At 44.1% G+C, this 26596-nt stretch overlaps 1 protein-coding gene across 1 annotated transcript; it reads right to left on the reverse strand.

Moving 5' to 3' along the window:
- Window positions 1–12809: 12809 nt before the first annotated feature.
- Window positions 12810–25208, reverse strand: LOC141167471 (olfactory receptor 1496-like). The gene is made up of 2 exons (XM_073654872.1): window positions 25101–25208; window positions 12810–13739 (listed from the first exon to the last, which is right to left on the reverse strand). The coding sequence occupies exons 1-2, from the start codon at window positions 25206–25208 to the stop codon at window positions 12810–12812; spliced, it is 1038 nt and encodes a 345-aa protein (XP_073510973.1).
- Window positions 25209–26596: the final 1388 nt, after the last annotated feature.

Here is a 26596-nt window from a genome sequence, read left to right on the forward strand (position 1 = left end):
AAAAGAAAAGAGGTGGAGGAGTAAAAGGAGGGGGAGACACAGATATAGGCATGTCATGCCCTTCTAAAACCAAAAAAGTGCGAAGCTGACACAGCCAGTCCGTTCCTACCCGTGCGACCTCCGTGTCGCTGGATTTGTGCCAGAGCCGCGGTGGATCCTGATGGCCAGCCCCCCTCTCCCAATACTGGTGCCTGTCCGCTGGTGGGTCGAGCGAGCCCCCCTGTGGTGGAGGCAGGTCTAATCTATTTAATTTAATTTAAAGGATCGAGCTTGGCGGTCCACCGCAAGGCGTCCTACAGCCAGTCCCAGCCCCTGTGCCCTGGGGTGCCTCCCCGATGCTCTTCACTGAGTGTCCCGGGGGCCCGAAGCATTTCCTTTGGAAAAATTAAGTGTCCAAACTACAGGAGGTGTAGCTTGCTTAACAGCTGGGATAATCCGCTGACTAGCAGACACTGCTACTAGGCACAAAGTATTTACTGGGCTAGATGCAGTTAAAAATTTGTAATTAGATACCCTCGTTGGATGCTGAGAAAGCATTCCATAGAGTCTCCTGGCACGCCATATATTATTCTCTTAAAAAGCTTGAGGTAGGGGTCTAGGGGACCCTTTTATAGGCAAAATCACGGCCCTGTATCGCGATACGTCACATAGGCTGAAGATAAATGGAACATTTTCATCACCTTTCATAATCACCAATGGGACAAGTCAGGGATGTCCTCTGTCCCCTCTCTTATACATCCTAGTGACGGAGCAAATGCTCTCATCAATTCGCCATAACCCCAAGATTAGGTAGATTGAGGTGGGAGGCACTGAGTACAAGTGCTCTGCATTTGCTGATGATGTCCTAGTATATATCACTCAATCACATATATCCATCCCTGCAGTTATGGCTTAAATAGATCACTTTGTTACATGGTCAAATTTTAAAAACAATGCTGCGAAGTTTGAGGCCCTCGATGTCTCCCTCCCCAAATCCATACAGGATTCCATACAGTCCAACTTTCCCTTTGCCTTGCCCTCACAGGGTATCAAATACTTAGGAATTCCTATTCATAGAGACCTCTCCCATCTATGTTATCTTAATTTTGGGCCCTTAATTGAACAACTCCATACAGACCATGGTTGGCAAGTTAGAACTGTAAGATTCACTACGTTAACCACTAGTGTTTTGTGGAAAAGCACATGTACACTGTGTTCCAAATTATTATGCAAAAAGTGTTTAGGAGTGATAAGGGAAGAATTTGTTTGTTTGTCAGTTAAACTCATTGATGGTGATGTGTGTCAGGGCTCTTTATATCACTGTAAGCAATTGCAGACACCTGTGCTAATTAGCTTGGCAGGTGTGTCCAATGAAAGGCAAGACTACTTAAGAAGGCTGTCCCACATTATTAAGCAGCCTACATTTTCTGCCAAAATGGGAAAGAAAAAGGATGTGTCGGCTGCTGAGAAGCAACAAATTGTGGAGTGTTAAGTCAAGGCATGACTACAGTCAAAATTTAGCAATGATCAGGATGATGTGTTTTGGCAATCAAGAAGTATGTAGCTGACTCACAGTACACATGTGTGCGTGCTGGTAAGGGCAAATTGAGGACTCTTTCCTACAGGCAATTACGTCAGGTTAAAAGAGCAGCGGCAAAAAGCCTTGTCATAGCAGCAGACAAGTTTTTGAAGCTGCTGGTGCCTCCAACGTCCCCCGAACAACAAGATGCAGGGTCCTTCAGAGGTTTGCAGCTGTGCGTAAGCCATCTTGTCGACCTCCTCTATCCACTGCACACAAGCAGAAATGGCTCAAGTGGGCCAAACAATACATGAAGACTGACTTCAAAACTGTTTTGCTCACCGATTAGTGCCGTGCAACGCTCGATGGTCCAGATGGATGGAGTGGAGGATGGCTGGTTGATGGACACCCCACGCAAACACGGCTACAGCGCCAACAAGGAGGAGGTGGAGTAATGTTTTGGGCTGGAATCATGGGGAGAGAGATTGTCGGCCCCTTTAGGATGCCTGAAGGGGTAAAGATGAACTCCATAATGTATGTGGAGTTTCTCAAACAGCAGTTCCTGCCATGGTTCAAGAAGAAGAACCATGTATTACACAGCAAGATCATTTTCATGCATGATACTGCACCGTCTCATGCTGCACATAACACATCTCCATCTCTGACTGATATGGGCATAAAAGGGGACAAACTTATGGTGTGACCCCCATGCTCCCCTGACCTCTATCCCATTCAGAACCTCTGGAGCATCATCAAAAGTAGTGTCTATAATGGCGGGAGGCAGTTCACATCTAAGCAACAGCTCTGGGAGGGTATTCTGTCCTCATGCAAAACAATTGAAGCAGAAACCATCCAAAACCTGACAAATTCAATGGAAGAGAGAGTTCAGAAGCTCCTTTTGAACAAGGGGTCCTATGTGCAAATGTAACATCACCTAGAATAAAGTTTTGAGTTGAAAACTGTTTGATTTCAGTTTCTAACAACCTGCTAATGCTTGTAATTTCAAAAATGACCATTTTTTTGGTCTTTATTAAAATGAAAAGGTTGATCGATGAGTGTGGGGGATCTATGAGTGTGGCAACCCAGTAGTCAGGATTACTTTGAATTCTGACAATCTGAGGGTCATGTTGCAGGTAGTGCAGCAAGAAGGCACTCATGTGTCTTGCGCATCTAGGAGCATCAAATTAATTTTCCGGGTTAGATGCAGCAAAAATTATTATTAATTTTAAATCTGGTGGAGCTTAGTATAGATGGCCTATTAGAATCAGTACTGCAAACAGCTACAAGGCCCAAATTATTTTCCAGCCAAGACACAGATAAACATGATTAGTAATTTTAAATCTGGTGGAGTTTAGTATAGATGGCCTAATAGAATCAGTACTGCACACTGCTACAAAGCCCAAATAATTTTCCAGCCAAGATACAGATAAACATGATTCGTAATTTTAAATCTGGTGGAGCTTATTATAGATGGCCTAATAGAATCAGTGCTGCACACTGCTACAAAGCCCAAATTATTTTACAGCCAAGATACAGATAAACATGATTAGTAATTTGAAAGCTTAAAACGGTTGGTAGGGTGATTTTAACCAATCATCAAGCTTTTACTCTCCCCAGGATGACACAGGGGTAGAAAAGTCGTTTCGGATCCATGATTTGTTCATCTTTATGAACGTGAGTCTGTCTACATTATCAGTGGAGAGCCGCGTGCGCTTATCTGTCAGCACACCACCAGCAGCGCTGAACACACGTTCAGACAGAACGCTGGCTGCGGGGCATGACAAGATCTCCAAGGCGTAAGTGGCTAGCTCCGGCCATTTATCCAGATTGGAAGCCCAAAAAGAGCAAGGGTCCAGTGACACAGTCATGGCTTCAATGTTTACTTGGAGATACTCCTGTACCATCGTCTCTAGGCGTTGACTATGTGTCAGACTTCTTGTCTCCTGTGGCCTTGCAAAGGATGGGCTAAAAAAGTGGTGAAATGATCCCGCAAAATTGATGTTACCAGCAGATACTGTGTTTCTGTTACGTTTTGAGTGCTGAACACTCGACGGTCCCACGGTTGGCATGTTGGAACTGTGAGATTCACTACGTGCACCACTAGTGTTTTGGGGAAAAGCACATGTAAGATTCTGCAACAGTCTCTGCTGACACTCCTGCATGTGTGCATCTCTTTATATGGCAACCCAGTAGTCAGGATTATTTCTAATTCTCACAATTCAAGGGTCATGTTGCAGGTAGTGCAGCAAGAATGCACTCATGTGTCTTGCTCATCCAGGAGCACCAAGTCCGTTTTGTGTTGGTGGCGAGTAAACAATCATGATCCTTCCTCTGCCCTCTCCCTCCAACCTCGCACAACAGAAATGTGATCAAGGTCTCCCTCTTCTGATTAGTCTTCCATCAGTTCGTCCTCCACTTCTTCCTGGGGTCCTGCACCTTCCTCACTAGTTTGGCTGCTACCATGCACCCTGGTAAAACCATCTCCCCCACCCTCACATGCCTGCCGCCTTGGTGGTGCCGACCGTCTGGACCTTTCAGATGTTAGTCCTTCCACATTCAACTCCTCCTGTACTTCCTACACCTCCTCTTGTGCCACCACCTGACTCCGTATTCTGTTTAACATGTGCTCCAATCACCGGAATAGTCATGCTGATAATTGCATCGTCAGCACTAAACATCTTCGTCGCCATTTCAAAACTGTGCAGAAGGGTGCATAGTTCCCTGATCTGAGACCACTCCACCATTGTTATTTGCCCCACCTCTGGATCTCGTTGGCCCAGGCTATACGTCAGAATGTATTGCACCAGGGCTTGTCGGTGCTGCCAAAGTCGCTGCAACATGTGCAGAGTTGAATTCCAACGGGTAGGCACATCGCATTTTAGCCGGTGAAGTGGCAGGCCCAACGACTTCTGTTGAGATGTAAGTCGCTGAGCTGCGGGATACGAATGGCGGAAGTGAGCACCCAGCGACCGTGCCCTCTGCAGAAGGCCATCTAGTCCGGGATAGTGGGCTAAAAATTGCTGGACAACCAGGTTCAACACGTGAGCCATACAAGGCACGTGTGTGACATTGCCCCGGCGAAGGGCCGCACCCAGGCTTGCAGCATTGTCGCACACGGCTTTCCCTGGTTTCAGGTCCAGTGGAGACAACCATTCATGAAACTGGTTCTCCAGAGCTGACCACAACTCCTAAGCTGTGTGACTCACATTTCCCTGACATTTCAAAGTAATAACTGCCTGATGACGTTAAGCCCTACTGCCAGCATAGTAAATAAGTGTGCAGGATCCCTTCTGTGCTCATCTGGATTTTGTAGCGATTGGCATGGCCGTAAGAATGGGATGTTATCACATTGTCCGCTAAAAGAAGTAGACATCTTAGTTTGGTTGGAAGATGGTCTTTCTTCTGCAGATATTACTGTTGCTTTAACACGTACCCCATGGACACAACCTTTTTTCCCTTCCCAATACGCCTATTCCCCTTTCCACCAGCAGCAAGCCTTTTTCCACTCATTTTGGTGGTTAACTAATTCACAACTCTGAAGTTGTTTGCACAAAAAACAATGGATGGGAACCGAGCTAAGCTGAGTGGCCAAACTGTGGTATTGGCTCAAAAGTATTGGCTGGGATAGATGCAGATAAAAATTATTTTGAATTTCCAACCTGGTGGAGGTTAGTATAGATGGACTAATAAAACAAGTCCCACATACTGCTAGAAGCCGAAATATTTTTTCATAGCTAGATACAGAAAAAAATTATATTGAATTTGCAACCTGGTGTAGGTTAGCATAGATGGACTAATAGAACAAGTCCCACACACTGCTACAAGCCAAAATATTTTTTCAGAGCAAGATGCAAAACAAAAATTATATTGAATTTGCAACGTGGTGGAGGTTAGTATAGATGGACTAATAGAACAAGTCTCACACACTGCTACAAGACGAAATATTTTTTTCAGAGCTAGATGCAGATAAAAATTATTTTGAATTTGCAACCTGGCGGAGGTTAGTATAGATGGACTAATAAAATGATGCCCAATAGGTTTTAATTCACTAGGTGTAGTAAAATAATTTGTATTCTATACACAGGTGCTGTAGCTTGCAACACAGATAGGCTACTCCACTGAATAACACACACTGCAAGAGGCCAAAAAGGATTTGCTTTGCTAGATTTAGCCAAATGCTGTGAAAAAAGCTTGCACAGCACTAAAACAGACCTGCCTGGCAAAAACTGATAGGAACTGATGTAACCTAGCCCTGAAAAGGACTGCAATTACAATTAGTCTTTACTCCCAACCTATCTATTTAAGAGCACAGACCTGCCTGATAGAAGTCGAAGGAAATGATGTAACCTAGTACTTAAAAGGACTGCAATCACAACTATTCCCTACTCCCAAGCTATCTGTAGATTTGTGCGAAAATTGGCTTGAAATTAACAAAGTATAGAGCACACAGCAACAGCGGTGCCGTCTAATATGCAGCTGCAGCAGTGAGAAAATGGTGGCGACGCGGAAAATGGCTGGGTCTTATAGGGCAAGGACATGTGACATATACTGCCAATGACATATGCCCATGCTTGTGTGAAAAAAAGCAGTTCGCTCCGTGTGTGTGCTGCTGATAGCCTCACAGATTGCTCCTCCTCACTGTAAATGCAGGAAAGAGAAAAAAAAATGGAGATCTTCATTATTTCTGCAGAGATCCATCCCCTGCCCCTCCCCCCGCCCCGCTGTACACTCAAACTGCGTATTAACATTAATTTTCAGCATTACTGAGAAAAAATCCAGTTATGATTTTGGTGCACGAACAGTTATCGAACATGTCTTCGAACAGCCAAATTTTTTTCAAATTGTTCGTGTTCGGCTCGAACACCGCCCAAAACAGCTCGAATTTGAGATTGGCGAACAGTTCGAGTCGAACACCGCTCATCTCTACTCTTGACTCCAACTCAAAAATATCTCCCGGATCCACACATTCCTCAACCACAATTCTGAAAAAACACTAGCGCATGCCCTAATCATCTTCCGCCTCGATTACTGCAACCTTCTGCTCTGTGGCCTCCCTTCTAACACTCTCGCACTCCTTCAATCTATCCTAAACTCTGTTGCACAACTAATCCACCAGTCCCCCCACTATTCCCTGGCCTCTCCTCTCCATCAATCCCTTCACTGGCTCCCTATTGCCCAGAGACTCCAGTTCAAAACTCTAACCTTGGCATATAAATCCATCCACAACCTGTCTCCTCCATACATCTGTGACCTAGTCTCCCTGTACTAGTTACCTGCACGCAACCTCCCATCCTTCCAAGATTTAATTCTTTACTTCCCTCTTATCTCTTCTTGTCTGGTGCATCTCCGCTACTGTGTAAATCTGTACCCCAACACATCAGACTCTCGCCTACCATTGAAACCTTTAAAAGGAACCTGAATATCTACCTCTTCCGACAAGCCTACAACCTGCAGTAACACTCGCTCTACCATACCGCTGCATGATCAGCTCTATCCTCACCTACTGTTTCTCATCCACGGGCAGGGTCCTCTCTCCTCCTCTACCAGTTGCTGTTGCATTTTTGTTCAAGATTTTGGAAATTGTTTTTGCTATGTATACCCCTTTTTCACATGTAAAATGCAATGGAATAAATGGCGCTATAATAATAAATTATAATAATAATAATAATGGTCAGCGGAGTACTATCTCTACTGTATAGTGTAGGCTCTTATGGTCAGCATGGTCCTATCTCTACTGTATAGTGTAAGCTATTATGGTAATTGGGGTCCCCGCTTTCTCTCTCTCTCTTCTGTAAATTTTAAGCTCTTTTGGTCATTTGGTCAGCAGGGTTCTCTCTGTCTCTTTTCTCTCCTCATATGTATTTTCCAAGCAATTAAAAGCTTTCCAGTTTTGAGATTCATGTTAATTTATTACGCCAAATATAAATTTTTGGGTACAATTAGTTGATACCAGTGAGTTTGTATTTCAAAAGATCTCCTTGTCCTTCTAGGTGAGAACCCAACAGTTGTGATCTGTACCTATCACAATCTTATTGTTAAGATCTGCAACAAGAACTAAGAAAAGATAGGAGAAAGCTGTCCCTACAGTAAGACTAAGCTGAATCCCTACGATGTAGCGGGCTGCCTGTTCCTAGTAAACAGACCCTCCTTCGTCCTCGGCTAGTCTGAATGAAGACCTATAGAATTAAGGGAGGGTTCCATAAAAGAACTAAGGACTGGGACAAAAATGATACACCTCCTAAACAGAAGTAGTTGTAGAACACAAAAGACAAGCTGACAAAAATGTACTAGAGGTCCCAGAGGACCAAGCGAACTGACAGAGATAGGCACCGAAGAACCAGGCTAGCAAGACTGTCAAACAACACTGAAGTCCAGCAAAGCCAGAAGGGCAGAGCTGGAATATATAGGTAGATAGTCACGTGACCGCAAAACACAAGATAGAAAAAACTAACAGGAGGGTTCTAACAGTACCCCCTCTTTTATGAGGATCCTCCGGATCCTCCAGGCCCAGGCCTATCCAGAAAACTCCTGTGGAAAGCTATAACAAGCCTAGGAGCAGAGACATTATCCGTCCTTACCCAGGAGTTGTCTTCGTGACCGAAACCCTTCCAGGAGACAAGATACTGTAATCTTCCTCTATGCCATCTAGAATTCAAGATACGCAAAATCTCAAATTCGCTGTCTTCCACCACAGGAGGAACTGTGACAGTGGGGTCCCCATCAGATACGTCAGCATTTTTCAACAAGGAAACATGAAACACAGGATTAATCTTCCAGGAAGTAGGGACATCCAACCTGACAGCAGATGGTTTAACAACCTGAAGCACTTTAAATGGACCCACAAACTTAGGACCCAGTTTTTTAGAGGGAATCCTCAACCGCAGGTTCTTCAAGGACAACCAAACCATGTCACCCACAGTAAACAAAACCTATTTACATTTCCTGTCAAAATACTTCTTGGATTTCTTGTTAGCCTCTTGAAGGTTACAATGTACATTATTCCAAACTCTCTCCAAATCACCGGAAAAATTCTCCTCCTCCGCCACCGCCGACCCTAATTTGGAGAACGAACCAAAAGACTGATGTCTCCCAGCACAACAAAAATAAGGAGAACACCCAGCAGAGGAGGGGTATGATTGTTAAGAGCAAATTCTGCGAGAGCCATAAACTCAGACCACACCTCTTGATTGTCCGCCACAAAAAAACGCAAAAACTGTTCAACATCCAGTTTCTTTCTTTCAGTCTATCCATTAGACTCAGGATGATAACCAGACAAAAATGATAAATGGACTCCCAACCTGTCACAAAAATCACGCCAAAAGCGAGCCACAAACTGAGGTCCTCTATCCGAAACAATATCTGTGGGAACGCCATGGAGTTTGACAATCTCCTTAACAAACGCCGTAGCGAGTGTCTTGGCGCAGGGCAACTTAATGAATGGAACCAAGCGACACATCTTACTAAAACGGTCCACAACCACCAAAAAGACAGTAAAACTCTTGGACACAGGAAGATCAGTAATAAAATCCATTGTGAGATGCGTCCAAGGTGAACTAGGAACTTCCAGAGGGCAAAGCAACCTCGCAGCAGGAGTATGTGAAGCCTTTGACCTAGCACACACAGAACACTGACGCACCCACTTGATGACTTCCTTCTTCCATCCAGGCCACCAAAAACTGCGACTGATAAGTCTCTTAGTTTCCGAAATTCCTGGATGACCTGCCAACCGAGACTCATGACACTCCACAAACAAATCTCTCCTAAAGGCTCTAGGCACGAACAACCTCCCATGGGGAGTGTTAGATGGAGCATCATCTTGAGCTTTCAGAATCCCATTCTCCAAAACGGAGTCCAAAGCCGCCACCACAACTCCTTTCTGTAAAATGCTCTCCTCCTCCTTGGCACCCACCGTAGGAGAGAAACTGCGAGATAAAGCATCGGCTTTAACATTCTTAGTACCAGGGATATAGGTAACAGAAAAATGAAACCAAGAAAAAAAAAAAGTAAAATGTAAAAAACTGCAGTAGTGCTGCTGCTATAGTACGATCAGATAGGCAAAGAGCGGCAATCTCAAAGCACCGTATGCCCTGGTGCAAATAGTAATGAAATGATAAAAAGAAAAGAGATGCGCTGCAAACCACTCATAAAATACCAAGAGAGTAATTCCTACCTGTATTAGAGAAAATGGTAGTCCAAATGAAGATATACACATGCAGCTTCCAGGGGTCCTTTGAAGAAGTCACAACTGCAACTAGAGGTGATAGGCACGTGCTGGAGTCTGTAGAACAAGCCGTGAATGTTGCAGAAAATGGGTTCAAACAGCGTATTAGAGGGGATAGAGGGCTGGCAAATCCCAAAAATCTCTGTATAGATTTCAAACCAATAGGCCTAGGCCATTCCTGCACAGCCTAAACCTTCACAGAGTCCATCTCAAAGCCCTCGCTGGAGAAAATGTAGCCCAAAAAACGAATTTTCTGCACAGTGAACTCACATTTCTCCAGCTTAGCAAAGAGTGAATTATCACTCAATAACAGCAAAACTTCACGTACACTCTGCCAATGGGACTCCAGATCTGGCGAATAAATCAAAATGTCATCCAAATACACAACCACATTCTTACCAATCAAAGGTCTCAGGACGTTGTTAATAAGGTCCTGAAAAAATGCAGGTGCATTGGTAAGACTAAAATGCATCACCAGATTCTCAAAATGACCTACCGGAGTGTTAAAAGCAGTTTTCCATTCATCACCCTCCTTCACTCGTAACAAATTGTATGCCCCCCGGAGATCAAATTTGGAGAACCACTTGGCTCCCACTAACTAGTTAAACAAGTAAGGAATTAACGGCAATGGGTAGGAATTGCGTAAGGTAATCTTATTAATTTCATGAAAATCCAGACATGGACGTAAACTGCTGTCCTTTTTTTTTAACAAAGAAGATTCCAACTGCCACCGGTGACTTAGCAGGTCTAATGTGACCAGAAGCCTGGCTAGTCTCTATGTTTTTCTCCAAAGCCTTTCTTTCAGTGATAGATTAAACAAGCCACTTTTTGGAAGAGTAGCACCTGGAACAAACTCAATGGCACAATCATAATCCCTATAAGGAGGTAAAACTTGGGACTCCTCCTCCGAAAAAACCCTCCAAAAATCTTGAATAGGTACAGGTACTTCCCCTTTTTCCACAGCCGCAATGCAACCATTACAACATTTATCATAGCACTTTGGACTCCAAGACTTAATCACATTAGTAGACCAGTCCAGTAAAGGATTGTGCAGTCTTAACAAAGGCAATCTTAGAACAACTGGAGAGGGCAAATTATCCAAAACAACCAAGTCCAAAATTTCTTGGTGAACTCCATTTATAGTGAGGGAAAATGTAGCAGTCTTGTGAGTAATACATTTCAAAGGAGTGTTATCAATTGCAACCACAGAAATAGGTGATGACAAAGGTTTGGATTTCAATTTAAGGTTTTCCAAAAACCCTTTATCATTCACATTAAGTGTTGAACCACAATCCACAAATACCTGAAATTCAATCAAATCTCCCTGCAGAGTAGTACTCCCAGAAAGAAATACTCCTGCAGAGCATAAAAAAGCTATACGGGCGTAACTGACCTTTTTTTTTTCTTTACTTAAACGATTCTCATAATACTTAATCAAATGGTCAGCTTAACCACAATAAAAACACAATCCCTCGGCGAACTTCCGGTCTCTTTCCTGAGAGCGGAGTGACATCGCCTCAACCTCCATTGGTTCTCTGCTGTCAGAGCAGATTTTCTGGAAACTAGGACCTGACATTACAGGAGTTTTTACATAATTCACCCTGGACCTCAGACTCCTGTCCACATAAACAGCTAACTGCATAGCTTCCTGAAGAGTCTCAGGTGCAGGGAATGCAATTAGCAAATCCTTAACCCTTTCACTCAGACCAGCAAGAATTAAACATCTCAGCGCAGAATCATTCCATTTAACTTCTGAGGCCCATCTCCTTAAGGGTGTGCAATAATTTTCAGCATCATCTGACCCCTGATTCAAAAGTCTAAGTTCTGATTCAGCAGATGAGATTCGATCAGGATCGTCATATAATAGCCCCATAGCAGAAAAAAACTCCTCAACAGACCTTAAACACGGATCATTAGGTTGGAGAAAAAAGGCCCACCCATGTGGTTCTTTGCGCAAAAGTGACATAATAAAACCAATGCGCTGTGATTCATTCCCAGAGGATCTTGGTTTCCAACGAAAATATAACAAACAAGCATTTTTAAAGGAAAAAAAATCTTGCTGTTTACCATAAAAAACATCAGCAGTCCTACCTTGTGTTCGACAAAATGCACTCCAGAACAGCTACTCACGTGTTGCTGGAGCTCGGCCACCTCCAGAGACAATCCCTGCAAGCGTTGAGTCAAATCCTGGATGGAAACCATACTGATCCCCGAATTTCTTTCCTTTTAGTTTTTATTTTTTGGCTGGACTTACTGTTAAGATCTGTAACAAGAACTAAGGAAAGATAGGGGAAAGCTGTCCCTACAGTAAGACTAAGCTGAATCCCTACAATGTAGAGGGCTGCCTGTTCCTAGTGAACAGACCTGCCTTCGTCCTTGGCTAGTCTGAACGGAGACCTACAGAATTAAGGGAGGGGTCCCTAAAAGAACTAAGGACTGGGACAAAAATGGGACACCTCCTAAACAGAAGAAGTTGTAGAACACAAAAGACACTGACAAAAATGTACTAGAGGTCCCAGAGGACCAAGCGAACTGACAGAGATAGGCACCGAAGCACCAGGCTAGCAAGACAGTCAAACAACACAGAAGTCTAGCAAAGCCAGAAGGGTGGAGCTGGAATATATAGGTAGATGGTCACGTGACCGCAAAACACTAGATAGAAAAAACTGACAGGAGGGTTCTAACACTTATGGACTATCTTGTGCATATGCCATAAATGCTGACCTACTCCTGTTTCTTGTAATCAGAATCATATTCTTTACTCCCTTACCTTTGTCTCTACCAAAATATGAGTTCCAAGTGTGAACCCATTGCAAACCATGGATTGTCTGATTTTCAAGCTTTCACATTTTTGTTTGACTGCATTAAACATTTTTCAAAGCTCAGCAATTCCTTCTAGATAAGAATGTTTGTTGTATTTAGGTGTAAATTAAGTGAATTCAGGTATAAAATATCATGGCATGAAAAGTTTTTTTCAATATCATTATTATGAAAGCATATACATAATCATTTACTTGTTTTAACCTGAGCACATAATGCATTTTAAAAACTCAGCATACAAAATCTATGAAGAAGACCTTTATTATAAATTTACCAGATCAACCACTTATGAAATGTCTCCTGTACGGCTTTCCTAATGTCTTTATTTCTCATACTGTATATAATGGGGTTAACCAAAGGAGTGAACACAGTATACAGCAATGATAGGATCTTACTCATGGTGAGTGTTAGTCCTTTTGTTGGGACAAGATAAACACTAAAAATTGTCCAATAGTATATGGAGACCACAGAGAGGTGGGAGCTACAGGTGGAGAAGGCTTTCTGTCTACCGGTACTGGATGGGATCCTTAAGACTGTTAAAATTATAGAAGTGTAAGAAAGAATAATGATTATTGTTGGAACTAATAATAACAGAAAGCTTAGAAAATACATTTCAAAGTGAATAATGAAGGTATCCGAACAGGCAAGTTCTAGTAATGGGACAATATCGCAGAATAAATGGTCAATGATATTTGGACCACAAAAGTTCAGCTCTGCCATTGTAAAGATGTAAATCAAATTGATAGAAAATCCAAACAACCAACACATTGCCGATAATATTTCACAACGTCGACTTGTCATTATAGAAATATAATGGAAAGGATTACAGATGGCAACATATCTGTCATAGGACATCACAGTGAGGAGAAGACATTCACATGCTCCCGAGACACATAAAAAATAAAACTGAATCATGCAACCAAGAAAAGTAATCGATCCCCCATTATTCAGTAGGATGTGGAACATGTTAGGAACAATATCACTGGGTAACAAGATGTCACTGATGGACAACTGTGAAAGGAAAAAGTACATGGGAGTGTGGAGTTTCTTGCTGGTGGACACCAGAAGGATGATCAGGAGGTTCCCGCATATTGTCCCACAATAAACCACCAGGAGAAGAGAAAACAAAACATTTCTTGAACAATGACTGACTTGAAATCCTAAAATAAAAAACTCAGTGACCGCAGTCAGATTGTTCCCCTGTATGTAGAATATATCATAGTTACTTCATGCTGCAATAAACCAGAAACAGCCACTTTACGATTTATATAAAATATCCAGAGAATCAGTAAATAGGTTTGAAATATGAATATATTAGGGCATTTTATTATTTGTGCATTCAGATATTTTACATAAAGATAATTATGAACCACAAATGTTACAATAAAACCATGAATTGTAAAGAAAATATAGAAACAGCCTAAAATAACAAAGAACATGAACAAACAGATCAATGTTACATTTTAGAGATCACTGTTTTATTTTCTGAAAGCTAAATTATATGTATTAGACACAAAATGTTCCTAGACATATTCCAGACATAGTGAAGGGAGTTTTAAGTTGGCCTTATCATACAATGGAGTTTTTTTGACAATACTTACATATATTTTTTTGTTCTTGCTATTCATTTTTGAATATTTGTATTGTGTTTTTCAACCTTGATTGTGTTATTCCCAAGAAAGGTTCAAGAAATAAAAATTGATCATGTTATGTGGCCGAGAGAGACATGAATGAAAACCTTAATGGAAATGAGTCGAGATATTTATACATTAAATTAAAGGCGAGATACAATTGAGGGTGAATCTTATGAGATTTTTATCATCGTCCCATGAGTCTCATTTATTTTACTCTATTAAATAATGTCAATAACAAACTACTAAAGGCAAGTTTTCAAGAAAATGCAACCCAAAGAATTATATACAGATATACAGTACTGTGCAAAAGTTTTAGGCAGATGTGTAACAAATGCTGCAAAGCAAGAATATTTTAAAAATAGCAGAGATAACACTAGTGATGAGCGAGCATGCTCGCTACTGCTTGGTGCTCGCCCGAGCATCTCACTGCTCGCCGAGTATTTCTGGGTTGCTCGGGCGGGAACTCGGGTCCCCTCCCTGCATGTTTGGTGCTCTTTAGAGAGCCAATGAACATGCAGAGATTGCCTGCCTTGCACTGTAATGCTGTAGCCATGTTTGTTTTGGGCATTACAGTGATTGGCTGGTCGCACAGCGTCATCAGGTCTATATCTGACCTGGAACCGCCTTGCTCATCACAGTCACTCCGTATCAGACAGTGTAGGGAGAGGTGATGCTGCTGAGCAAGGAGAGATTTGATCTTGTATTAGGAAGTGTAGGGAGAAAAAACGTACATTACACATATCCATCTTAACAAACAGTCCTTTTGAGGACTAACTAATCCATCTGCACAGAAATCAGGCAGGTCGGGTGTATAGGCAGGCAGTGTATATAGCAGACTGCAGTGCACATAGCACAAGAGGCTCCATTCCAATTCTGCCTTCTTCTGCTGTTAGATATTTCTATTCAAAGGCCCAGCTCTCAGGAGCCAGGAATACTTTTCTTTGGATCTTAATCCTCATTATTTGCTTAAAAAGCAATGCAGAGAACACCGTTTTTCTGCGCCATTTGCTTGTTGGCACTGCAGAATACAGCCAGGTCCTTTCCATATTAGAGCGCTAAAAATCCAGCTATTTAAAACTGTGTTTTCTCAATAACACGGATCACATATACCTTGTCAGAAAATACTGCCATTTCTGGCCTCAATTAAAAATTTCCTTTAGTGTGTCAGTGAAGCAATTCACAGTAGTTTGCTGTTCAAACTAATTACCTACAGGCCAGATATTTAAAACTCTGTTTTCTCCATCACACGGATCACATATAAGTTTGCTCCAAACTCATTTGTAGTGAGCGTGGAAGATATTGTCCTCCATTTAAAATGGGAAAAGCATGTAGCAAGGGACGGGGAACTGGACTTGATGCTAATGGTGCATGCAGAGGCCGAGGACAAGGTCGTGGGCAAGTCGCAATTGTGCCACAACAAACGCCCACATCTTCTCACCTGACCTTCCTGTCCCAATTTCTAAGGGACAGCACACCACTATTGAACTCAGATCAGTGTCAAAAGGTGGTTGGTTGGATAGCGGATAATGCTTCCAGTCACTTAGCCACCACCACCACCCTGTCTTCCACACGGTCAAGTCTCAGTAGCTGTGAGTCTGGACCGCATATTCCTCACCCTGATCCTTCTTCCTACAACCATGCCGAGTACCCAGAGACAACTGATCCCACCCTTGGACACTCTAAAGAGCTGTTCACTTTTTCATTTATAGATTTGGGCCTCTATCCCCATCCACTTGAAGTGGGGCAAGAGGAGATTGCGTGTAGTGATGCCCAAATATTTGAGCAGCCACGATCACACGAAGACGACGGTGGGAAAGTGTCACAAGAGATGGACAATGATGAGACACAATTTCCAGAAAGTCAAGAGGAGGACCATGATGCAGAAGTGGAAGACGAGGTGGTGGACACTATAGTAATTGACCCAACCTGGCAGGAGAACATGAAGAGCGAGGACAGCAGCACACAGGGGGAGAGAGGCCGAGCACCCCAAAAGGCAGGAAAAAGCAGACAGAAGGCAGGCAACCATTCCCCGTTACACCAACATGAAGGAACTTGCCAGTACAACTGTTAGGTCTTCCCGAGTCTGGTTGCTTTTTAAAGACTCTACCGATAACCCCAAAAAGGCCATTTGCACCACCAGCCAGGCCAGCATCAGCAGGGGTGGCAAAACGACCAGCCTGACCACCACCAGCATGATCAGGCACATGGCAGCAAAGCACCCGACTTTGTGGGCAGAACCCCAGGGTTCAGGAACAGTGTCTGTGGGTGGCACCATTGCTTCTTCCACTGTAGTGTAAGCAAGCCAATCCCATGTCCATGGTGCATGCAGAGATGCCTCTTGCCCTGCACCTGTCATTGCACATCCTCAAGTAGCAGCATTAGGAAGCACGTACATGTCCTTGTCCCAGCGCAGTGTTCAGTTGTCCATACACCAGTCCATGGAACGCACGTGCAAATATGCAGCTAACGCCTCACAGGCCACACTACTAAATTCTCACATTTCACGATTGATTGCACTCAAAATGTTGCCTTTTAGGCTCGAGTAGAAGGAAGCATTTCCCAACCCGACGGCGGCGGCCGTCCCTAGGAACTCGGTCCCCAGCCGCAACTATTTCTCCCGTTGTGCCATCTCCACATTACACAAGCACGTGTCCCAACACATTAGCCTTGCTCTTAACAATGCAGTTACTGGTAAAGTCCACCTAACCACGGAAACGCGGACAAGTCCTTGTAGGTAGTGATGGTACAACTTGCTGACGGCACACTGGGTTAACATAGTGGAATCCGGGACCCAGTCGGACCTTGTGACGGAACACGTCCTCCCGATTCCAAGGATTGCGGGCCCTAGGTCAATTAGGGTTGCCCCCATGGTCTACAGCTCCTGCACCTCATCCTCCTCAGCCTGCTCCTCTTTAGCCTCCTTCTCTGAAATGACCACATTAGTCACAAGCTGGAATCACTGCAGCACTGCCTGGACCAAGCGACAACAGGCTGTGTTGAAGCTAATATACTTAGGTGAAAAACCACACAATGCTGAAGAGTTGTGGACAGCTCTGAAAGAACAGGCAGATCTGTGACTCACACCACTGAACCTACAGCCAGGCTTGGTCATGTGTGACAATGGCCGGAACCTGGTGGCGGCTCTGAGGCGAGGCGAGCTCACATACGTACAATGCATGGCCAATGTGCTTAACCTCGTGGTTCAGCGGTTTCTCAAATCCTACCCGGAGCTTCTGGATATGCTTGTTAAAGTACGCCACCTGTGTGCCCATTTTAGAAAGTCACCTACAGCTTCCTCCGCACTTGCAGTGTTTCAGCAGCATTTGCAGCTTCCGGGTCACAGACTGGTGTGTGATGTCCCCATGCATTGGAACTCTACACTGCAGATGTTGGGAAGGATTTGTGAGCAGAAGAGGGCAGTTGTAGAGTACCAGCATCAACAAGGCTGTCGGTATTCAGTTCATACTCCACACATAAGACCTCAGGAGTGGACATTGATGTCAGACATATATACCATCCTCCAAAACTTTGAGGTCTCCACCAAGATGGTGTATGGTCATAATTAGCGTCACCATCCCATTTCTATATCTTCTGAAACGCTCTCTGATCACAATAAAAGAGGATGCATTGCAGGCGGAGCACGATGAGATGGAGCAAGGAACCACAGAAGGTGATTTCACACAGCCCAGCCTCATCTCATCCCAATGTGGATTGGGTGACAATGAGGAAAAGGAGGAGGAGGAGGAGGAAGGACAGGAGCTAGTTTCTTGCACTATAGACAGTACTACCTGCACAGCTGTCATACCGTCTGTTCAGCGTGGATGGCCAGAGGACAGAGAGGAAGAGAAGGAGAGCATGGTCAGTCATCCTCTTGGTGAAGACACGACAGTCTTGCCTGTTAGTAGTCTGGCACGCATGGCTGAGTTTATGTTACGCTGCCTTTCCCATGACCCTTGCTTTCTCAAAATTTTGGGTGACAGTCATCACTGGTTGGTGACACTTCTAGACCAACGCTACAAGGAGAACTTTATATCTCTTATTCCTGAGGCGGAAAGGTGTACAAAAATGGGGCAGTACCAGAAGGCCCTTGTTGCGGAACTATTAAAAAAATTCCCATCCAAAAACGCTGGCGGCAGAGGGAACACTTCGTTGGACAACCAAGGAGTACAGGTGAGAGAGACACAACTTCAATCCAGCAGAGGCAGGGGAACACTGATAAAGTTCTGGGAGAGTTTTCTCAGACCCTCCCATTGCACAGGCCCTGAGGCGCAGGGTACTCTCACAAGGAGTGCAAAGTTTGGGAAGATGCTGAGGGAGTACTTTGCCAACCGTACCAATGTCCTCCGTGATTCCGCTGTGCCTTATAATTATTGGGTATCCAAGCTGGATATGTGGAATGAACTGGCTCTCTATGCCTTGGAGGTCCTGGGCTGCCCTGCCGCCAGCGTTTTTTCAGAGCGGGTTTTTAGTGCCGCTGGTGGAATTATATCTGATAAGTGCATCCGCCTGTCAACTGAAAATGCTGACAGGCTGACTCATAAAAATGAACAAGGGTTGGATTGGGACAGACTTCTCAAAACCACCGAATGATAGCAGCGTAATATAAACTCAAATCCAGTGTGTTTTCTTGGGAGGTGTATTCCCACGCACCTTTTCAAACCCACACATGGGTATACGCTTTCTGATTTTGGCTATTTGCTCTTGTCCTCCTCCTTCTCCTCATCCTCCACCACCATATCACCATGGTGACTGTGGTCCATGATGCAACACCCACATAATTTTTTTAAAGGGTGTTTATGATGCCCGTAAAAAAATTTTTTTTTACTGTATGTTCATGTATACCCCCCAGGGGTAAATGTTTGTCAGCCCATACACTTAGTGCATGGGCATTACAAGTATAGGAGGTCTGCTCCTTTCTAATGGGAACATTTTTTTATGAGGCCCTCCTCCACATCTCTTCCAAGGGTCATTGAAATGCCTCCAAATTTTTGGCAGCCCTTGCATTCACTGCATAGGCCGACACTATGGGAGATTCTCTCCTTTCTAATGGGAATTTGTCATTACTGTGGCCCTGCTCTATGTGTCTTTAAATTGTTATTGGGATCTTTCCAAAATTTGGTCTGCCATTGGACTCACTGCATACCCTATAACTGTATAGCAGACCATCTCGTTTCTAATGGGAACATGTCGTACCTTGTTACTGTGGCCCTGCTCTATGTGTCTTTAAATTCTTAGTGAGATTTTTCCTAAAATTGGTCAGCCTTTGGACTCACTGCATACCCTTTAACTGTATAGCAGATCCTCTCGTTTCTAATGGGAACATGTCGTACCTTGTTACTGTGGCCCTGCTCCGTGTGTCTTTAATTTCTAAGTAGGGTTTTTCCTAAAATTGGTCAGCCGTTGGACTTACTGCATACCCTATAACTGTATAGCAGACCCTCTCCTTTCTAATGGGAACATGTCGTGCCTTGTTACTGTGGTCCTGCTGTGTGTGTCTTTAATTTCTGATTGGGATTTTTCCTTAAATTGGTCAGCCGTTGGACTCACTGCATAACATATAACTGTATAGCATTGCCTCTCCTTTATAATGGGAACATGTCGTACCTTGTTACTCTGGCCCTGCTCTGTGTCTTTAAATTCTTAGTGGGGTTTTTCCCAAATTTTGGCAGCCCTTGCAGTCACAGAATGGGCATTACCACAATAGGAAAACCACCCCTTTATAATAGGAACATTTTTTTTACTGAGACCCTCCTCTATGTCTCTTCAAAGGGTTATTGGGTTGCGTCCTAATTTTTGGCAGCCCTTGCAGTCACTGGATATGCAATAACAGTATTAGACCTACTTGTTAATAATGGGAACAACAAAGCATAACCGGCTGATGGCTCTCTAACAATATCTAGGGCCGACTGCTGGCCTTTTAAGAATAGTAAGGGCTGTCTGATGTCCCTATAAAAATAGGCTTCATGACTTTCAGAGTCCATCCATCATAAATAAAAAAGGATGTGTCTGATGATATGTCACACACCACATTGCCAGATAAGGTTGTAAAATGTTAAAATGACATTTCCCGGTGAATGCATTTGTCTTAAAAAATAACGTAAAAAAACCCCCAAAACAATAGGATGTTTCTTTAGTATAAAAAACAGCGTCATCAATTTAACCTCAATGTAATCACATTGTTTAGCTCATGCACCTCCTCCTCCATCTCCGAAATGACCACATCAGTCACAAGCTGACAGCACTGCAGCACTGCCTTGGCCAAGCGGCAAAAGGCTGTGCTGAAGATAACATGATTAGTACTTAATTGACAAACCGCCCAGCGCTGTAGAGTTGTTGAAAGCTGTAACACAGCATCCTGATCTGTGGCTCTCACCGCTGAACATACAGCCAGTCATGGTCGTGTGTGACAATGGGCGGAACCTGGTGACGGAGAAATGACAGACGGGGTAGATATGGTTTCCCTCTATGTCAGTCCTTTCACCGAGCTAAAGAATATGGCTGTGGTGAAATACAACTCCCACTGAGAAGCTGTTCCAGATTGAAAAACATTGTGCCCACCAGAGGATTTGATTCTGAGGGCTAACCTTTCTCACCCGCTCAAGAGCCCCAGAGCAGCTGCAAAGTTAGGCTATCATGAACTCTCCTGAGGTAGAAGCCAAGGCACACCATAGGATTCTCTGGTGGGACCGTCCAACCCTGCAGAGAAGCAGTCCTGGCTAAAAAAAGTAAAAGTGTGTGGAAATGTTCCTGGACACTCAATGGCTGCTTTTTTACTGAGGAGGAAACACACGCAAACACGGGGAGAACATACAAAGTCCTTGCTGGGATTTTAACCTAGGATCCCAGCGCTGCAAGTCTTCAGTGATAACCACTGATCCACTGTGCTGCTGTTCACCCTTTAATATCTAACAGGCTGGAGAAACTTGCACCTACTGCAACTCTGTCTTTCAGCTCCTCAGTCTACCAAATAAAATTCCTGAGAAGGAAATTGGGCATGGCTTCACTACTGGTACTGGGGGCAGTGCAACAACCATGGCGTCATACCATAGTTTGCTGGAAATATTCCAGGCTGGTAGGAGACAAGCAAATTCCCACAGAAACGTACCAGCAGTAATGTTCAGCCACATTTCAAGTGCCAGTAGATTTAGAGGACTTCCTGGGAGAAATGACACGCAGGGTAGATACTGTTCTCCTCTATGCCAGTCCTTTCACAGAGCTAAATACAACTCTCAGCAAAAAACAGTTGTGGACTGGCTCTGTACCGTCCCTGGCCACATTCACCTGTCGACTTGTTTGTGGTTACGCAGGCCTTCCCAGTAAGTGCACTGGGGAGGGCACGGGTAATGTTGTGGGACCCGTGCTTGTGGAAGGTGGAGGCGATACTGGGAAATATAGCGGCGGCTAGTACCGAGTATGGACACCTGGCTGCCACCGGCTTGAGGTTGCGAAAAGCTTCCGCCTCCACGAGCTTAAAAGGCCATATTTCAAGTGCAAAGAGGTGTCCAGAAATCTGGCAGTTTTGTGCTGCGGCCTGTGGGTGGGTGGGTGGCTGGCTGCATACTTGCACTTGCATTCCAAGTAACAGAAAACTAAGCACATGGTGGCCTCTATCATCATCATGGCCTCACCTCGGCACTATGAACTCTCCTGAAGGAGAATTCAGGGCCCGCCGGAAAAGTCTCTGGTTCTCTGGTGGGCCCGTCCAACTCTGCCGAAAAGCAGCCCTGGCTAAGAAAAGTGTGGGGGAAGTTTCCCGGACACTCTATGGCTGCTTTTTAAATGTGGATCGGCCATGCTTATGCATGTTATTTCTCAAAACGCATTACAGATCAGACCATTGTCCAATTCTGTATTCCAGAAATTAAATGAGCAAAGAAAGACGTGTGTGTGTCAAAGCACCACCGACAAGGGTGAGTTGTTGTTGGATGGGCTGCCATTGTTTCCTCAACAAGCTGAATTACAGGACTTCCTGGGAGAAATGACATGCAGGATAAATGCGGTTTCCCTCTATGCCAGTCCTTTCACCGAGCTAAATACAACTCTCAGCAAAAAAAAGTTGTGGACTGGCTCCGTACCGTCTCTGGCCACATTCACCTGTCCACGTGTTTGTGGTTAGGCGGTCCTTTCTATTAAGTACACTTGGGAGGGCACGGGTAATGTTGTGGGACCCGTTCTTGTGGAAGGCGGAGGCGATACCGGGAATTATAGTGGCGGCTGGGACCGAGTATGGACACCTGGCCGCCACCGGCATGAGGTTGTGAAAAGCTCCCGCCTCCTCGAGCTTAAAAGGCCATATTTCAAGTGCAAAGAGCTGCCCAGAAATCTGGCAGTTTAGTGTTGCGGCCTGTGGGTGGGTGGTTGGCTGCCTGCATACTTGCACTTGCATTCCAAGTAACAGAAAAATAGGCAGATGGTGGCCTCTGTTATCATCATGGCCTCACCTCAGCACTATGGACTCTCCTGAAGGAGAAGCCAGGGCCCGCCGGTGGAGTCTCCGGTTCTCTGGTGGGCCCGTCCAACCCTGCCGAAAAGCAACCCTGGCTAAGAAAAATGTGGGGGAAGGTTCCCGGACACTCTATGGCTGCTTTTTTAATGTGGATCGGCAATGCTTATGCATGTTATTTCTCAAACGCATTACAGATCAGGCCATTGTCCAACTCTGTATTCAAGAAATTAAATGCGCAAAGAAAGATGTGTGTGTGTGTCGAAGCACCACCGACAATTGCGAGTTGATGTTGGACGGGCTGCCATTGCTTCTTCAACAAACTGCATTATAGGACTTCCAGTGAGAAATGACATGTAGGGTAGATAGGATTTCCCTCTATGCCAATCCTTTCACCGAGCTAAATACAACTGTCAGCAAAAAAAAGTTGTGGACTGGCTCCATACTGTCCCTGGCCACATTCGCCTGTCCACGTGTTTGTGGTTAGGCGGTCCTTCCCAGTAAGTGCACTGGGGACTGCACAGGTAATGTTGTGGGACCCGTGCTTGTGGAAGGCGGAGGCAATACTGCGAAATATAGTGGTGGTTGGGGACCAAGTATGGACACCTGGCCGCCGCCGGCATCAGGTTGTGAAAAGCTTCCGCCTCCACGAGCCTGAAAGGCCAAATTTCAAGCGCAAGCAGCTGTAAAAATTTGGCAGCATAGTATTGCAGCCTGTGAGTGGGTGGCTGCCTGCATACTTGCACTTGCATTCCAAGGAATGGAGTAGGGACAACTGAACGCTGCACTGGGACAAGGACGTGGACGGTGATTGCTGCAAGTCTGCAATGACAGGTGCATGGTGGGAGGCATCTTCGCATGCTCCAAGGATCACTTATGATGGGCACACTTTTAGGCAGTGACCTGGGAGTCAAAGATGCTTCCAGGGGTCATCCCCATCCTGTTTCCATGTCTTTTCAGCACTGTATGCATGTGTCTGATGATGGGTCACACATCACATGGCCAGATAAGGTTGTAAAATGTTAAAATGATATTTCCCATTGAATGCATTTGTCTTGGTTGAAAGCAATTCAAAAGTGCAAAAACGCATCAAAAACGCTACGTATGAACATAGCCCAAGTTGTGGAGGAGTATTTTTGTTTTTGGTTATTTATTTTTTCCTCATATACAAGTCATTACCCTGGAAAGGATGTCCATATTTCCCAGGATAATCCATTTTGGTTTTGTTTTTGTATGTTTTATTGTGAGTCCGTAAAAGTGGCATAATACTCTGACCACGTTGTTGACAGCAGTGATCTGGAAGTCAGAGATGCTTCAAGGGGTCTTCCCCATGCTGTTCCCATGTCAATTGAGCACTGTTCCCATCGATTTGGGCAATTTTTAGGCCCTCTGCAGTCCGCCGGAGAGAGCCGCCTGAAAAATGCTTGAGTTTCCCAAAGACTTACAGTGTGCTCATTGCTCGGGTCGAGCACCAGAGTATTCCAATTTGTTCGACCCGAGCAACAAGTACCCGAGCATTTTAGTGCTCGCTCATCACTAATGATATCTAAACAGCTCATACACTATATGTGAACAAATAATGGTTACATGAAGTCCGCTATTGCTGTGAACATTAAATGGTATGCTGCTTTGTTAAAAATTTTTTAGATTATTTTTTACCATGTTAAGGTGTACCTAGATGTGGTTGCTTCTTATCACTAATGCCCTACCTCTATTTAATATCCACATACCTAATGTTCTACCCTATCTTTTCTGTTTTGTAGTACATATTGAGGGGTGTGGCCCTTTCCAGGGCTCAGCACTAGTGATGAGCGAGTATGTTCTGTTAACCCTTTCGGGTAGCATCTTCTATGTATCATCTTCTATCTTTTAGTCACTTCGTGCGCATGATTTGTGACTGTTTGACAGCTTTAATACATGTGAGGAATCCTTGTTTCTTAGGCATAACACCCGAGCAAGCTGAAGATACTCAGAAAACTCCTGAGCATGCTTGTAAATCTTGCGTAACGAGCATGCTTGCTCATCATTAGTCAGCACCCTTATATACCCATCTTTCCCATACAAAGTTTTAATCATATGAGTAAAGCCTTGTTTCTTTTTACTTCCCAAGTTCAGATGAGGCTGTTTTTTCACATTAAGAGGTAGGACCATCCACAGTTAGGTACAACTTGATGTGGTTGGTGGCTTTTGCACTTTTTGATTAAAAAATGTTAAATTTAGATAACTGTGACATCTCCACCACCTTCTGCTCTTGTGATGTCTGCTTCGGTCACCAGGCGCCACTGTATTCACTATTCGGGCGGTGCTGGTGGTAGAATAGATGTCAGAACAATAAGCTGTAGCAGGCACAAGCCCTGTCCATTCACTTAGGTTTGGGTGGCTGGGACCTGCAGGTGTTTCCAGTCTGACAGAATGACTGTGTGTGCTGTCCAGCTGAAGTTATCAGCTCTTTACTTCAGCCTATTGGAAAACACCACATCCTACCAAACCTTCCAGCTTACTGCTGGAAGCTGCCAGATACATTCTTGTGCTTCTCTGGTTAAGTCCTGTAAGCTCATTGTTGCTTAATTGCTCTTTGTTTTGACCCTTCATATGTTTTCTGACTATTCTTACAAACCTTGTTTTTGTCCTTTACGTGACTTCTCAGCTCTGACCCTGCTTAGCGACCATTTCTACCTTTTATTTGCTCTTCTGGACGGCAGCCCCTCTGTAGTTAGCAATCCACTGGACCCCATTGTAAGTCCGGATCCCTGTATAGGGGTTAAAGAATGTCAGGGTTTCTCTGGAATCTGCCAGATTGAGTGGCTTGTGGCAAGACTGTCCGAGGTAGCCTTTTTAAACCTGTGGCTTCAGACAGACGTTACATTAAGGTGCTTACATTTTTACCATTTACATTTATATGTATAAAATGTTAGTTCATGTATGAGGATCAGTGATGAGCGAGCATGTTCGGGTGCTTACTGAGTAGCTTCGGCGTGCTCTTATATTTTGTTCGAGTCCCTGCGTCTGCATGATTTACAGCTGTAGGACAGCCTCAACACATGCAGGGACCGCTTGTTTGTCAGGCTGTCCTCACATGTGTTGAGGCTGTCTTCAAGCTTTAAATCATGCAGATGCAGGGACTCGAACATAATGCACGAGCATGTTGAAGATACTCGGTAAGCACCCGAGCATGCTCAGTGAAAGGGTTAAACGAGCATGCTCTCTCATCACTAATGAGGATACATAAAGAAGGATAGACAGCAATAGCCCTGGCTGCTGTGCGGTGTGATTATCGGGCAGGAATGGTACCAGAAACATGTTTGATGCTGTGCTGGGGCCTCTTGGGATTGACAGCAGAACATACAGGAATAATGTGCAGGGTGGAATCTGGCAAGAAGGTTCATGAAGAGAAGAAAAAGAAAGCTAAGTGAAAGGAAGTAAGTACACTATACATAACAGAAGTACTGATTATAATAGACAGTTGCGAGGTGCAGAAATGGAGAAAAAGGCTGGAGTGTTCCTGTATGTGTTTCACTAAATGAAATTTATTACATTACTATAATATAAAGGACCTCACTATTACAGAATGGGCATGTTTGCAAAGGTCCGTTACCTGGAAGAATAAGATGAGGTGAGAAAAGAAAAAGATACCGAAATGTTTCAACTTCATTTTTACCGATTGAACTAAAAATGGAATACATGCATCCAAATTCCCAAGTGGTCATCAGAATAAATTCATGCTGATAGGAAGAATATCTCATGAGTTTTGTAGGGCTTTTTTATCATTTTTTAATTCCTGGATACATTTTTATTTTTGTCAATTTTCATTCTGGCACTAATACATTGAGATGAGTGAATTGATTACAGGCAAATCAAATTTGCATTGAATTTAAAAAAACAAATAAATTGTACTTACTAGAATTCAATTTCTCTTGTGATTCACTTCAGGCAAATAATGCAAAATAGTGGTTGGTTGCTGTGAAGATCCGGGGTCTCCC

This window comes from Phyllobates terribilis, unplaced genomic scaffold, assembly GCF_046119375.1.
Source record: "Phyllobates terribilis strain yellow unplaced genomic scaffold, ASM4611937v1 Scaffold_11__3_contigs__length_659146591, whole genome shotgun sequence".
NCBI classification, from domain to species: Eukaryota; Metazoa; Chordata; class Amphibia; order Anura; family Dendrobatidae; genus Phyllobates; species Phyllobates terribilis.